Source organism: Lytechinus pictus, chromosome 12 (genome assembly GCF_037042905.1).
Source record: "Lytechinus pictus isolate F3 Inbred chromosome 12, Lp3.0, whole genome shotgun sequence".
Lineage (NCBI taxonomy): Eukaryota > Metazoa > Echinodermata > Echinoidea > Temnopleuroida > Toxopneustidae > Lytechinus > Lytechinus pictus.
In genome coordinates this window covers 16428450-16444978 of record NC_087256.1, presented here as the reverse complement: position 1 = coordinate 16444978, position 16529 = coordinate 16428450, and the positions used below count along the sequence as shown (strand labels likewise).

General features: G+C 38.7%; 2 protein-coding genes across 2 annotated transcripts; one reads left to right on the top strand and one right to left on the bottom strand.

Annotated features, from left to right (window-relative positions):
* Positions 1-166: 166 nt before the first annotated feature.
* Positions 167-8130, top strand: LOC129272980 (aqualysin-1-like). The gene is made up of 6 exons (XM_064107326.1): positions 167-295; positions 1717-1829; positions 3023-3170; positions 4281-4465; positions 5895-6066; positions 7438-8130. The coding sequence occupies exons 1-6, from the start codon at positions 214-216 to the stop codon at positions 7581-7583; spliced, it is 846 nt and encodes a 281-aa protein (XP_063963396.1). The 5' UTR covers positions 167-213; the 3' UTR covers positions 7584-8130.
* LOC135156107 (histamine N-methyltransferase-like) lies at positions 8028-15372 on the bottom strand. The gene is made up of 3 exons (XM_064107325.1): positions 14942-15372; positions 11195-11539; positions 8028-10217 (listed from the first exon to the last, which is right to left on the bottom strand). Exons 1-3 carry the CDS (start codon positions 15174-15176, stop codon positions 9856-9858), a joined length of 942 nt encoding a protein of 313 aa, XP_063963395.1. The 5' UTR covers positions 15177-15372; the 3' UTR covers positions 8028-9855.
* Positions 15373-16529: the final 1157 nt, after the last annotated feature.

Sequence of the window (16529 nt, the reverse complement as noted above, 5' to 3'; positions counted from 1 at the left end):
AAAAATGTATGTGTATAAGACTTTGCGAGGAATTAGTCAACATTCGTTTTTAAAAAAAGCAAATAAAGATCGATCATGTCCATGAGAACACATGCGGTATGGATTGAAAAAAAATGTTTTTGTTGAAATTAGATTAATTTAAGAAATATCATTCGAAACCTCTCCATACAGGTACGTTCCCATGATGCAGTGCGTTACATAGAGGAGGACAGTATGGTATATGCAGATACGACATGGGGATTGGATAGGATTGACCAAAGGGATCTACCTCTTGATGACTCCTATATGCCTGTCGGTAAGTGACATGGTGTCGACCCGAGGGGGGGGGGGCGATGATCGCCAACCCAATGAAAATAGGGGGGAATATACCGATTTGCACACCAATAATTTTGATAACTTGAGAAAGTCATAATCATGCAATGCAAATATAATATGTTTCTTAAAGCATTGGAAAGCACTGTAAAACATCAAACTTGGCATAAAAATACGATACAAAAGTGTCAATTTTCAGCGGGTTTCATAATACATGTACTAATAACAATTTTGCTGTAACAGTTTAAGCTACTGACATCCTTCAATTTGATTGGCTGATAGTAAACTTGTTGAAGAAACTGTGCATTTGTTATTATATTTATTTTATTTATTTATTTGAACATACTCCTTTGAATCGGAGCCACTCATAGAAAATGGTGCGTTCATCCAATTACAAAGAAACAAATTATATACAATCAATAAAAACAAGCAACTACAACAACATGAGTAATAATAATTACATGGACGAACGAAAATACCATGCGGACTTTAAAAACGATTTACAAGAATAATCAAAAATTTCTAAAACAAGATCAATATCACAGTCATTGACGTGGACAATCGTAGACAGCATGTCTCTTGATACTCCTAACATTACATTAAACATGTTTTCAATTCCTGACTCCCTGCCACAAATGTGTACCAGAAGTCATCCGATTGATTGCTACACAGTTTGGTTTCCAAATTTTTAAATTCCTTGTCCCTTATTGTTTGCAACTTTACACAATCGAACAGAAAGTCTTCATGAAACGGCTGGGCAGTCAGTGGTTCTCACTGACAACTTCTATGGAACCTTGTTTCTGATTGGCTCAGAATAAATGAGCCAGCGAAAATCACTGACCTTTTTGCTTTTTTTATTTTTTGTAATAATCACGTTCTCAGGTTTTGAAAACTTGAACATAGAAATCACATCAATCAATTTCCTGTTTCAAGAACAAGACAAGACTTTAAATTCTAGAATGTGTAAGCAACGCTCATTGCAAACGTGAGATTTCCTACCCCATGAATATTTGAGATTTTACATGATTTATGTTATAAAGGTCAAATGATTATTTAATTATCATTGTATCACTTAACAATATTATGTAAAAACAATTTTTGAAAGGATACAAATTGTAATTTTTCTTCCCATTATAATGATTTTTAGTGTTTTATTGATTTAATATCATTCTGTCCTCCCTTTTTTAGAGGAGGGGTGGACAAAAAAGGCACGGGCCCTAAGCTGGCAACCCCCCCCCCACATTTCTTTTTAATCTTCGCACTTTCGATTTCTCATCTTTTCAAAGGGAACTTTATAAATCGCACTTGGAATATCATTCAATTATGGGGTGCACCTGCGCCTTTCTCACTGGCTTCTCAATCGTAATATTTTTTATGATTCTTTATTATTTTGTTTTGTTTAAGGTGATGGTGGAGCGGGTGTAAATGTCTATGTGCTTGATACGGGCATCAGAACAACACACGAAGAGTTTGAAAACAGGTCTTTCATCGCTCACGATGCCATGCAGTACGCCATTGTAAGTTCATGCTTTGTATAGAAAATCTAAAGAATTATGGAAATATATCGAATCCAAAGAATTATGAATATATATCAGAAGCACAAAAGTATTGACTTAACAATGGAATGACCATGATTTTGAAGAGAAATTATTTTTTTACGATTTATTCATTCTTGTTGGATCATTTGTAGGGGATTTGCAGAAAGAACACTAACAAATTCTAATTTATACAACCCAACGCAGGCGTGGATATTAATTATCAAAACATTCCTCATAATTTGACATTCAACTCATAACCGTCATCACCATTACTGATTATAGGGGGCAGATGGAGATTGCCGAGGACATGGCACTCATTGCGCCAGCACCATTGGGGGCAAGGTGTATGGTGTTGCCCCTAAGGCCAAGCTGTTCTCTGTGCGGGTACTTGGATGCGAAGGTTCAGGGTCCAAGGGAGGAGTTATGGAAGGTCAGAGTTTAATTACATGGAGATTCAGTGTTGTAGCTGAGCGAGAGCTATGGAAATTAAAGGATGTTGTGACAACAGTCGATCTGCTCAACATTATGTCAGGCAGATATTGGCGCCGCTGCGTGGTCGTTTCCATTAAGGCTGGCTCACACTACGATTCGTTGCGATCCGAATTTCTAAGAAGTTGTAATAACATTTGATATAAATATTCCAACCAATAAAATCTTAGCGATCAGAGTTCAGAATTGTGGTATGACTACGGAAATCGAGCCTCCCTGTAGGAATAAAAACAAATTCAAATCGTGATGACGTCATCATCGACCGCAACTTGAAGGCGATTTGGACTTTACTCCGACCACAGGGCTTGCCGCAAAGCAAAATTGTGATTTTATTATTCCTCATATACTATGCCGAACTTCAAATGAAATAATCTTACTTCTTAGAACTTTCACATTTAATGCAAAACGCGATTTATTAAAGAGTCGCATCGCAACGAATCGCACAGTGTGAGCCGGGCTTCTTGGCGATGAAAAGTCCCGCCCCCTTAGTATTCCGACAATTCTTAGAAAGACAGTCGTAGCAAAAATTTTCTTAGCTTTCGCAAGGAAAACAAATCCACGACTATTCCTTGTAAAAAAAATCAAGAGCCCTTAGAAGTCGCCATGTCCCCGCCCCCGATATCAAGGCGCCGCCCCTGCTTTATGAATTATTCTCGTCTCTCTCTCTTCAATTTTTTTCCTAGGGTGCTGATGGGGACTGTCAGGGCCACGGGACCCACTGCGCCAGTACTATCGGAGGCAAGGTGTACGGGGTGGCGCCCAAGGCACACGTCCATTCTGTTCGGGTGCTGGGATGCTCTGGCTCGGGGTCAAAGGGTGGCGTTATGGCAGGTGCGCTATTAAGCTATACAGTCACACAAATGAAACCGTCTCCAAACCGACCGATAATATGCCATTTGACATATAAACCCAATAAAGTAGATCGATCTGGGGCCCGTTTTCATAAAGGACTTTCAACTGTTGTAACTTTGTTACAATGGCAACTAACATGGTAACAGGGCTCAGCAGCCAATCAGAATCAAGTTTTCCATGGTAGGGAATTGGTTTCGACAGTGTAACTGTAACTGTAGGAAACTATTGGAAACAAGACGGAAGGCTGCAAAGCTGATTATATCTTTCAGATTAAAAACAAAGGAAATACGCATATTCAGTCCATGGAATGAGCATGAGGAGATAAATTCTATACTGCAAAAACACTGTTGAAATTTTTAAGCACGATTTGAGCCCATCACTCTAACAACTATTGTTAAAACTTGGTAAACAAATTGTTTAAACAGAGTGACAGGCTTAAACAATGTGCGAATTTTTTACTGTGCAAATATCTCTCCCCCCCTGGCTGCCGTCCATAATTTTTTTGTTCAATATGACAAGTCTTTATTATGTTTATTCCAATAGCATGAATAGTGAGTGGTTGAGTGGGCCGGGAAATGAGGGGTAGGCCTCACTATCCTTAACAGCTCAACCTCAGCTACAATACTTGAATTTTTACAATAACTATTTTTTTGTATTGTCGTTTGTCATTCTACTCATTTCATACTCTACATTACTTATTGGAAATAGGTTGAATTCTTGATTGATTTTTATGGCTTGGGAGTGCATTACTGAGGATTTTACATTTCATACACGCTATTATGAGAGAATACTTTCAGTCATCTTGATCTTTATATAAAAAAAACGAGTTAGAATGATATCAAGTTGTTATTACATGGCATAGGCCCTATGTGGCAGCACATAATGTGACGACATTGCTCAAAACTGAAATAGAAAAACAATACAAACTCACTCTTCATGGATATTCTTCAAATCTTCAATTACTATGCCCCCGGACTATGCTTCTCTACTTTAAGCATTTATCAAAAACCAATGTGATGTCAGCTGGTCCCGATGTATTTTCAGAATCTTATTTCCTACTTTTATATTGATCAATCATTGGTAATTTAGGTATGGATTGGGTAGCAGAGAACGGTCTGCGTCCAGCTATTGTGTCGATGTCTCTAGGAGGTAGTGGATCGTACGCTGAAGATGAAGTCTTGACAAATCTCGACGCCTCGGGGGTGCTCGTGGTCGTAGCGGCTGGTAACAGCGACTACGAATCCTGCCGACGATCTCCAGCCCGGTCGCGTGAGGTACGACTTATTGTTTAAATTTTAATAATTGTTGTATGCAGTGGCGGACCGTGACCCGGAGGAGACAAAGCATTGGGGGGGGGGGGCACAGCATTATTCACAAACAATACAGTGCCCCTCCAATGCTTTGTCTCCTCTGGGTCACGGTCCGCTACTGGTTGTATGTTTTGAATAATTTTGGATGATTGTTAAATAGATTGTAGATGAAAGACGGATACAAAATTCTTCCCATGTAAATCATCGTCACTCACTCGAGGAGCGGTGTGAACTAGGGTGTTTTAATAGGAGTGGCGGCCCCGGTGGCGGGGGGGGGGGGGCAAAAACGACTTCTTTTTCCTCAGTTGAATTTCAGGGGTGATGTGAATTTACACAACCTTTTCTTACCATTTATTCTCTTCTCTTCCATTTTCTTCCTATTTTTTTTTCTTTTTCACCTCTTTTTTAACAACTTAAAAATTATGGAGGAAGGGGGAGGTGCATACCTGCCCCTGGAGTAATAATAGCTGTGTGCATAACACAATCTAAACGTGATAATCAAATAATAAGTGTTCTTCGGTTTAAAATAAGCTAAAAGTCTACTAGGCCTGTATGTTCACAGCGAGGGGGGGGGGGGCTCTTGTCCCTCAGATATCTTCAAAGCTCATTTATTCAATTGCTAATTTTCGCAAAGTTCCACGCAAAGGGCACTAAAGATCCTTCCAGTTTGTGAGAGGGTCGATATTGCCCCCCCCCCCCCTCCGACCCAGAGTGACCAAAAATGTCACTAAATCACCGTGCATGCTAATTAAAGGTCAGGTCCACCCCAGAAAAGTGTAGATTTGAATAAAAAGAGAAAAATCAGACAAGCATAGTGCTGAAAATTTCATCAAAATCGGATGTAAAATACTAAATTATGACATTTTAAGTTTCGCTTATTTTTCACAAAACAGTGATATGCACAACCAAGTGACATGCAAATGAGACAGTCGATGTCCATCACTTACTCTTTCTTTTGTTTTTTTATTGAATTATACAATATTTCTTTATTTACATAATTGACAATAAAAACCAACTTGACTGAACCATATACTATACTAATTCCACATGTTCAGGAAGGAATTAATCGTTGTTTCACTTGACGATGAGGAGAAAATTAGAATATTTCAAATTTCATATAATAAACTACAAAAGAAATAGTGAGTGGATACAGTCATTATTCTCCTCATTTGCATACCGACAAGGATGTGCATATAACTGTTTTGTGAAACTATGCAAAGCTTTAAAATGTCATAACTTGTTTATTTATTTTTATTTTACATCCGATTTTCATGAAATTTGCAGTGTTATGCTTGTTGGATTTTTCTCTTTTTTATTCAAATCAACTATTTAGTTGAGGTGGACTTGTCCTTTAACAACTTCGCTTTCTTTTCTCGCTATTTTTTTTCATCAGGCCCTCACAGTCGGTGCTTCTGAAATTGATGATGCACGTGCTTACTTCTCTAACTGGGGTGGGTGTGTCGATCTCTTCGCTCCTGGTCGTTACATCACAGCGGCATCATGGCTTGGGGATGACCTCTACCGGACCATCAGTGGGACCAGCATGGCCACACCCCATGTTGCAGGTAAGGACCGATGGTGACACATGTTTTATGGGCAAAACTATATAGCTATGGGTAGGCCTATATGTGTAATCCGCCTCAGTTGTGCTGGAGGGGGGGGGGATCACTGGAGAACTGCTATAGGGTTTTGGGAATGCCCTCCATTTTTTCATTAATATAAAAAGTGATATTTTATGTAATCAAATATTTGGGGGTGGGGGTATATCATTGCTTTTTAGGTTTTTATGTTTACTTTTTTTCAACCCATTTTAGTCGTCAAAGTTTCGGGGGAAAAGAATCGGGTGGGGTGGGATGGGGGGGGTTGCGTATTTGTGTCAGAATCCAATCAAAATTAATGTTTTCATCATAGTCAAAATTGACAAAGTTACCAATTAGTATTTATGCCCCGGATTTATGCTACATAACTAAAAAAATCATATCCTCTATCTGCTCATTTATGAAACACAAAGTGAGACATTTCCCAACGATATTTTATTTGCAATGGTAATAGGGTTTGAACATGAAGTTTTTGGCATCGAACATCTGACATCAAAATGCAACAGCGCTCTATATTAATTTTGTGCATTGTAAAATTTCTTTCCGCACCCAAGCTTAGATGTGGCGAGGTACCGGGGATTGAGCCCGAAAGCCCTCATAAAATAGCGTCATAATATTTAAACGCTATCTTGGACACTTGGCAGTTTGAACAGGATGCTTAGACAATATTTGGTCAGAAATTCCCCCCCCCCCCATTTTCAGATTTAAAAGTTTACGGGAGAAAAAAAGAGAAGGGAAGGGGTACGTGCCTCTGCATCCCATCGACCACTGACACCTTCATAAACACCTTTAAAAAAAACTTTGCCATAATAACCATGCGTACAGAGCTCAGATCAGTAAAAACTTACCATTTCCGTCATAGTATAATCATAATTGAAAAAGTTACCATAATTATCATTAATTAATGCTAAATAACTAAACTTCTTTGGCCGTGATCAGTCCGTCATATCCATCATCTGCTTAATTATTGAAATCCAAATCGAAACATTCCCGATATTCCATGGTGATACATCATGAAGTGTTTGGCATCGAACATCAAATGCGACAGCATTCTGCAATGACTTTATGCACTTTATGATTTGTTAAATTGATTTGCTACCTGTTATTTTGATCCGGTGTAAGTTACCAAGTACAATCGCAGAATTACTCTGTAAAAACACTTATATTTCATGATCCTTAACATCATAACTGTTTTAGGGCATACGCATTCGTAGCAATTGCAAGAAGTGACATTAATTTTGTTTGTGGGGGAGAGGGGAGGGGTACCAAACCTAAAAATAGGCTTTAACATAACATATTTGTTTCTTTTTATATTCTTCATTTATCTGACTTTTGAAGGAGTTGCAGCGGTTCACCTTGGGATCAATCCAAGTTATTCACCGGCAGATCTTCGCAATGTCATCATGAACTCAGTGGCTCGAGATAAGATCGATGATCCCCACGGAGCCCCAAATTTACTTCTTCAAATACCAAGAAGAGTTTGAGTCATCAAAGAATATTATTTGTAAAACACTTCATCAATATGTTATGAACGATTTCACATAAACAATTGATGGAAATGCCATTGAATATTTGTACTACAACTAACAACAACAGTGATATTAATTATTGATGATAATGATAATGATAAAACGTGTAATGCTGGTAATGATGATGAAGACGATGACAATGATGATGATGATGATGATAATAATGATAGACGGATCCCTTAAAACAACAAGTTTCAATTGAAAAGGTTGCTCCGCCCACAAGTGGAAATGAATGAATAAAAATGATAATGATGTTGATGATGACTATTATGGTTATACTGTCATTGTTTCTATTGTTATTATCACCATCATCATTAGAATAATATAGCATATAATAAAATACTGTTTTATGAAATACCGAATGATATGTTAATTATGTACATGAGTCGTTTAATACGATACTGTACTTTATCAGTTTATTTACATTTGCTTTAAAGATACATGGCATGATACATTGATGTTTTTCATTAAACTTATCTGGACATTATTAGACTGAAGAAAATATATAGTTTCAGAGTTTTTTATGTGATGTTCACGTGATATAAACATGATAGATACATCTTGATTTGATAAATGATAAATCGATGTTTACAGTTCATAAACAATGTTTGATGACCCAAATGTTTATTTCGTAAGCTCCTCCAAACAATTATGTACTAACCCTGGGGGGGGGGGGGGCGTTTCGTGAACGGACTTGTCGGTTATCTTATCTGACAAACTATGTTTTATCTGACAGTTACCATAGGAACTGTTCTCAACCAATCAAAACCAAGGAAAGTTGTCGGATCGGTAAACTTGTCAGACGGAAAATATTGGTGAAATGCTCTCGAGATTTGATTCAATATCATGAAAACGGTTCTTTGCATTTTTTTTCTAATGAATGTCATGTCAAACGGCTAATAGACTAATAGACAGGGCTTAAGTAAACGAAGACAGCAACATAACTGGAAATCAAATAATGTAAAATATCCTGTAAAAACTATAATCAGGGGCGGTGTCAGGGGGGGGTTAAGGTTCTTTTTAAATCTCATAGATCGATCGGGACTCAGAGTTCATGTAGTAAACGTGATTTATAAAACGGATACTTTTTTTTTTACTTTTACTTCGAACACTGGCGATGATTCTATCAATGAATTTTGCAGATTATGTGCATATATCTGCAGTATACATTGCCTATTCTTCCGATGAAAGCAACCGCCCCGAAAAAGTGGTGGTGCTATTCATGAAAGGTTTCCGTGACAATTTTTCAAAATGAGCAACAAGTGGAGCGCCTGTGGCAGTCTTACCTGCATTACGCAATTCAATATAGCAGCAGTGCTGACTTTAAAAACTACTATAAAATAATTATTCACAAAAACATCATTCATATAATGTTATAATACAACGTTCATTGATCCTAAATGACATTTGACCTTGAACATGTTACCTAATAAGACTTATCAGTGATACTTGATTACTCATACGTATGTCTATATTTCATAAACTATATCCATAAACTTTCAACGTTAGGACGGCAATTTAACAATTACCTCCAACATGGCCAAAGTTTATTGACCTTTGACCTTGGACATGTGACCTGGAACTCGCCCAGGATGTTCAGTGATACTTGATTACTCTTATGTCCAAGTTTTATGAACTATACCAATACACTTTCAGAGTTATGACGGTAATTCAACAAAAAATACCCCCAACATGGCCTAAGTTCACTGACCTTAAATGACCTTTGCCCTCGTTCAGATGACCTGGAGCTCAGGCAGAATGTTCAGTGATATCTGATTACCCTTATGGCCAAGTTTCATGAACTAGGTCTATATACTTTTTAAGTTATGATGACATTTCAAAAACTTAACCTTAGTTTAAGATTTCGATGTTGATTCCCCAACATGGTCTAAGTTTATTGACCCTAAATTACCTTTGACCTTGGTCATGTGACCTGAAACTTTGGCAAGATATTTAGTAATACTTGGTTAACCTTATGTAAGTTTCATGAACTCGTTCCATATTTTTTCTAAGTTATGCTGTCATTTCAAAAGCTTAACCTTAGGTTAGGATTTGATGTTGACGCCGCCGTCGCCGTCGGAAAAGCGGCGCCTATATAATAGTCTCACTCTGCGATGCAGGTGAGACAAAAATCGAAGGTATTCAAGATATTTGAGTTTTTGAGCGGCCACTTTCAAAGCCTAGTAAAAAAAAATCTTCTATCGAATCCAATATTTCCTCTAATTCATCAGGATTTTATCATTACCATGGAGTCCCAGTCTCGCTGGTATCCCCCTGAGCTTGTCTCATCCTCTTTGTCGCTTTGATTCAATCTCCTCAAGAAAGCAATGACATCCTTCTTCAGTTCTTTGGGTGCTGATTGGCGGAAATTCCTCACGTGGGTTATGAAATCGAGCATCCGGCCTCCCTGGACAGAGGCGGCGTCAAAACACTGCGAGATATCGGAGGGCCATGATTGGTGGTGGAATGTATAGGGCGTGTCGGATTGGGCGTAAATCTGTCGTAGATGGGCGGAGCAGAGGTTGGTTGCGGGGCTTCCTTCACATAACTTGGGATGTCGATCCCATACGCGATAGATGCCAGCTTCTTCTGCAAGTGTTCGATAGTACAAACATGCCGAAATACGATAATGGCACATCTGATCATCTGATTCGTTTAATTATGATGATGACAGTGGTGATGATGATGATGACGTTGATGATGATGCCAGTGATGATGATGATGATGACGATGTGCCAATGATGATGATGATAATGGTGATGATGATAATGATGACGGTGACGATGATGATAATGATGAAGGTGATGATGATGATAATGATGACAGTGACGATGATGATGAAGGTGATGATGATGATAATGATGACGATGATGATGAAGGTGATGATGATGATAATGATGACGACGGTGATGATGGTAGTGATGATGATAATGATGGAGGTGAGGTTGGTGACAGATGGTTGTGCTTGCAGCGGAGCGGTAGTGATAGTATACTACAAAAACATATAAACAGAAACGACAAGAGGACAGACACCACTACAAATCTATACCAACCCTCAAATGATTATTAATAGTACAATTACTATCAGCCTGCTGCGTATTGAACCAATATTAGAGGGTTCAAAGATTGCGTATTGGGTAAAATTTGACCTTTTTAAAATTAAATAAATAAATATTCATAAAGTGAATTTATCACCCGTTTTCCTTTTATTCTATTTCACAATCCCATTATCTTTTTTCTTTCACTGCCCCGAGCTCCTCATCTACGCGTCAGTGACTTCGCCTATACTTCTACTCCTCATGTAAAATATGAATAAACTTCTACTCTATCTATACGACCGACAATGGCCGGTGTTGTATTCAATAGTACAATTATACAAGATATTTAAAAAGATGAAAGGTAAAGTAATGATTTAAAACATACTTTTAATAGTCATTGAAATATTGAATCTGATTAACTTGGTCTTACTTCACTCATCACTTAGTAATAGAGTGCATTATTCCAATTATACGGGACAATCAATAATTTCAATATGTTTTGAATGTTATTTGATTATAATTTCTGACCTGAGAGAAGTATAACAAGAAGAGCTCCTTGCTTGACCAGCCTGTCCCTCAGATAGGTATGTGCCTGTTGTAGGTCATTGGCATAGTACAGTGAATGAATGGCGTGGATGAGATGAAACCGTTCTTTATCCGCACCCGTCGATTTCGCTTTCTCTTCCTCCAACTTCTGAAACTCGTCGAAGGTTTCGTTGTGCCATTCGAACTCGACACCGTCGAACTTTGGTCGGCTTTCATCGATGAGGGATTTGAATTCCTCCAGTGGTTCATTGGCGGGTTCGACAACCGTGTAATGTATGCGGGGGTACCTTGCCACTAGCTGTTCAAGCATGCAGCTATCGACTTTTCCTGAAGAGATCAATGTATTATTGACAATTTTAGTACATAGCCATACGCAGAAACCTTGTTTTATTGGGGAGGGGGCAAGACGCATAAACAATTAAAACAAAACTCAAAACCGAGGGAGCGAAGCGATAGTGCTTGTCTTGGGGGCAATTTAGCATTTTAAAAAGTGAAATTGAATGATTTTGTGCACAATTTTTGTGAATTTATTATGGAGATTTTCAATAAAAAATGAAAGTTTTCACAATTTCAGGAGGGGGGGGGGGCAACTGTCACCTGCCCCCTATGCTTCACAAGTCAGTAAGGCTTCAAGATTAATTGGTAAATTTTCATTTATTCTACACAACATTTTGTCAACGTTCCATTTGATCCCATCCGACAAATAAGTTTGTCTACTAGTAGTTCGCCTCTATCATGGACCTATTACAAAGGTCCATGGTCTATCATGTCTATTATAATTGCCATCGAACCCATTTACCACACTCTAAAAAAAAGGTTTACCCAATATTGGGTAAACTGGGAACATGTATGTTTGTTGAGTAAAAAGATCCCAAATATTTTGTAAATCTTACGCAATGTTGCGTTGAAATTTACCCTTCAAACATGCATTTTGCCCAATATTAAGGGGAAAAAATTACCCTGCAAACATGCATGTTCCCTTTCTACCCAATGTTGGGTAAATTTTTACTCTCTGTGTTTAGAGTGCAGTTTGTCAAATGTCCAGTTTTCGGTTATACCCACTTCGTCTAATAACCACTTGGTTTAACACCTCCAAGTTTACTTTGATTCACTGTTTATTAACCAAATATTTATAAAAAAGCAAAATGATAAGTAGAAAAAGTGGAAATTAGACCACATACTGACAAAAGACTTAATGACAGTTTTACCTGCAGACCAAGTGATGTCTAGACCATACGGTAATTAGACCAAACTGATGACAGATCAATGATAAATAAAAAAATGTGATAAATAAAAATAAAGCAAATGGTGACAAATAATATAAACAAGTGGAGTGCCTCTGGAAGTCTCACCTGCATTACGCGATTTAATATAGCAGCAGTACTGACTTTGAAAACTACTATAAAATAATTATTCACAAAAAACACCATTCATATAATGATACGATACTACGTTCATTGACCCTAAATGACCTTTGACCTTGATCATGTGACCTAAGACTTGTCAGTGATACTTGCTTACCCCCAATGTCCACAATTCATAAACTACATCCATAAACTTTGAAAGTTATGACAGCAATTTAATAGTTACCTCCAACATGGCCAAGTTCATTGACCTTAATGACCTTGGTCATATGACCTAAAACTCGCACAGGGTGTTCAGTGATACTTGATTACTCGTATGTCCAAGTTTTATGAACTAGATACAACTTCAGAGTTATGATGGTAGTTCAACAAATACCCCCAACATGGCAAAAGTTCATTGACCTTAAATGGCCTTTGACCTTAGCCATGTGACCTAAAACTCAGGATATTCAGTAATATTTGATTACCCTTATGGCCAAGTTTCATGAACTAGGTCCATATACTATCTAAGTTATGACATTTCAAAAACTTAACCTCAGGTTAAGATTTCGATATTGACTCCCCAACATGGTCTAAGTTCATTGACCCTAAATGACCTTTGACTTTGGTCATGTGACCTGAAACTCGGGCAGGATGTTCAATCATACTTGATAACTCTTATGTCCAAGTTTCATGAACTAGGTCCATACACTTTCGAAGTTATGCTGTCATTTAAAAAACTTAACTTTCGGTTAATTAAGATTTGATGTTGACACCACCGCCGCGGCGGTGGCGTCGCAAAAGCGGCGCCTATAGTCTCACTCTGCTATGCAGGTGAGACAAAAAGCTTATATGTATGTATTGAATGGGGTGTTGTGTATGTGAGGGGGAGGGTCGAAAAAACACATTCGTTCTTATTGAATATAACCCTCCTCTCTCCCTCCTTCCTCTCTATCGAGTCTTTTATCCCCCTGATCTACTTCACACTTTAATATTATCTATATATAATATGGGTCATAACTACAATAAAGTCCTGTGTGTATATCGTTTAGCCCGGTTGCTATACTAACTACTTACTGACAGAAGAAAGGGAGGGGACATTAAGATGGCAAAGTGACTTGTATGCTTGAATTAAAAAAAAAAAACAGATGTGTTTATGATTTTAGCAGCACGAGTCACGATTTCAAATAGATTTCTTCACATGCTAAATCATAACCATATAAAAGGAAACATAAATAAACAATGACAAAGGTCATCTCTTAGCTGCATTCATTTCGAAATTGGCGAGATTAAGATAATGAACACTATTTGAACATTAAGTGTCAATGGGTTGAACAAGTTGATATTGGATTTGCGAGAGTTGGGCCCGGGGTCGGGCCGTGCCCTCTGAAATTGTGATTTAAACTACTAGCCGACCCAGCCGATGACCCCCCCCCCCCCCACACACACACAGACAAACCCTTTTTTAATACTAGACTGATCGTTTTCTCTAGTATATGGAGGTGCACACTGGTTTTGCAAACAACAAATTCGAAACACGGATTTTTTCTGGATAATTTTAGGGGTAGTAATCAAATTCCATAATGGCGACAGTACAAGCCTACGAGTTTACCCTAAAGCCCTTTTCCGTACAGATGCAGTGATACAGTATGTGTATTTCCTGAATCGCAGTTACATGAACTCGTTCTACCTTATCATTATGTTTGTTCATTCAGAACATTGATGGAATGCATTACAAAGATAATAACACCATGAGTGGGTCCAAGATAATTTTTTTCACGAGTCGAGCTGTCAAAGCGAGTTCGATGAGACTAGTCGAGTTTTAAAATGACAGCCCTTTCTGGTTCAACATTATTTACGGAGGTCAGGCCTATTATAGGCCTATTTTATATTCCGAGTGTTCTGACAATGTACTCCAATCATGCGTATCGTCTTCTTTTCAATCCTTTTTTCCCATTTTGCTAGCTAGCTTTTGTTAGTCAGAAAATACGTATTTACTCCACATACTCTTGAAGAGAATGATTTGCTTACTATGAATTACTAGGGAAAATGTTGCTCTTTAGTCAATTTATAATCTATAATCGTGTAACATTGGTACCCAGCGTCCCAGCCCTACCGTGCCGCATGCCGACGAGAAATCAAAGTCCATCCACTCCATTATTCAGTATTCAGTCAAAAAAAATGTCGAGTGGATCGAGTTTATACTAAAGCCCTATAGTGAATATTCATTCGGTATAACAAGACAAATAGAAAGTGCAAATTTTTTAAGGAAAAAAATATACCACTTTGGACTCAAGTATGATTGAATCACAATGGGTTCAGCATTATATACATTATTTTATGTGAGCCTATAATGTAGAAATGGGAAGAGTTTAATTCAACGAACCGTCACCGCTCCCCACAGCAAGCACCCGGAGAGTTCCATTACACGGAAACTTGGAAATGAAATGGGTGACAACCTGCTCCTCAAATACAATCCTGGCCCAGTCCTTGTAAATGTCCACTTTGAGCCCAGAGAACTCGGCATAGGCCTGGTATGCCTTCAGGTAGTCATCAAGGTCATCAACCAGCTTTGGAAGGTTTTCGAAGCACGAATCCGGGACACAATTCTCCGCCATCATTTTGGTTTGACAACACGATGCCCACAGAACGATACAAAATGGTAGCTGTCTTTTTAAAACGGAACATGACAAATTTGTGCGGAAATATGTACTCCGGGAATGTAATTTGAAATTTTGGTAGCTGCAGATCGAGGTAAAGAGGTCACGCCGACACCAGTAAAAATTGATCCTGGGAAAGTGATGATGGTGAATGAAGAGAGAGAGAGGGGGGGGGGGTGAGATGACCCGAAGATGACGTCAATGGAGAGGACATTATATAGAACTCCCTTTTATGGTACTCTTTATTCTTCCTTTCCTTTAATTTTCTTGTCTTAATTTGTTCTCTTTTCTTCTCCACTAATTGAAGTCACCCTGCCCGGTTACAGCCCGATAGACCGCGGGTCCGATAGACCGCGGGTCCGATAGTCCGCGGGTCCGATAGACCGCGGGTCCGATAGACCGCGGGTCCGATAGACCGCGGGTCCGATAGACCGCGGGTCCGATAGACCGCGGGTCCGATAGTCCGCGGTGTGTGTAAAATTATAATCAGGATATAGTGAGATCCAATGTCATCAAGAGGTCAAAAGGCCAATGATACGAGTCCATGGGGTTCTATAACGATGACCCAAAGGACAATCGCCCCCTGACATCTACTTCCAGGAAAATATTATCCCCATATTTTTATCGTCAGGGACTGTTACCCCCCCCCCCGGAAATTTACCCTCTAGACGCCATACGGAGCCTCTAAAATGCCATCGACTTGACGACATGGCGAGATACTAAATAAGCTTATTATGTCCGCATGGCGCGATACGTTATCCTGCCAAGTCAGCCCACTTATAAAAAGTTATATGTCAACATGGCGAGATATCGGGATTCTCGCCGGGACTTGTACACTTCATATCTCGCCACATGTCGACATATCGACTTGACAAGATATAGAATATATCGCTATGTCGAAATAATAGGCGTATTAATTACTTAGGCGGTGGAAGCGGGGGGGGGGGGACCTTTCCCCCCTAAATTTGAGGTGGGGGACGGTCCCCCCTAGATTTTTAGTTGAGAACCTTTTTTTTGCTTGTCAATTTGTTTTCTACGTCCCCCCTAAAATCTTTTTGCCCCCCCCCCCATAATTTTGGTTGATAACCTTTTTTTTCTTGTAAAAAAATGTTGGTGGTCCCTCCTATAAATTTTGATTGATTTGCTTGTCAAATTTTTTACCTGTGTCCATCCCAAAATTTCAGGTGGACCCCCCTAATTTTTTTTGCCTTCCGCCGCCAATGATTAATTAAGACATGGCAAGATAAAGTACCACGCCATGTCGTCACGTTGATGGCATTTTCAAGGCTCCGTACTAGGGGTAATTATTCGGGG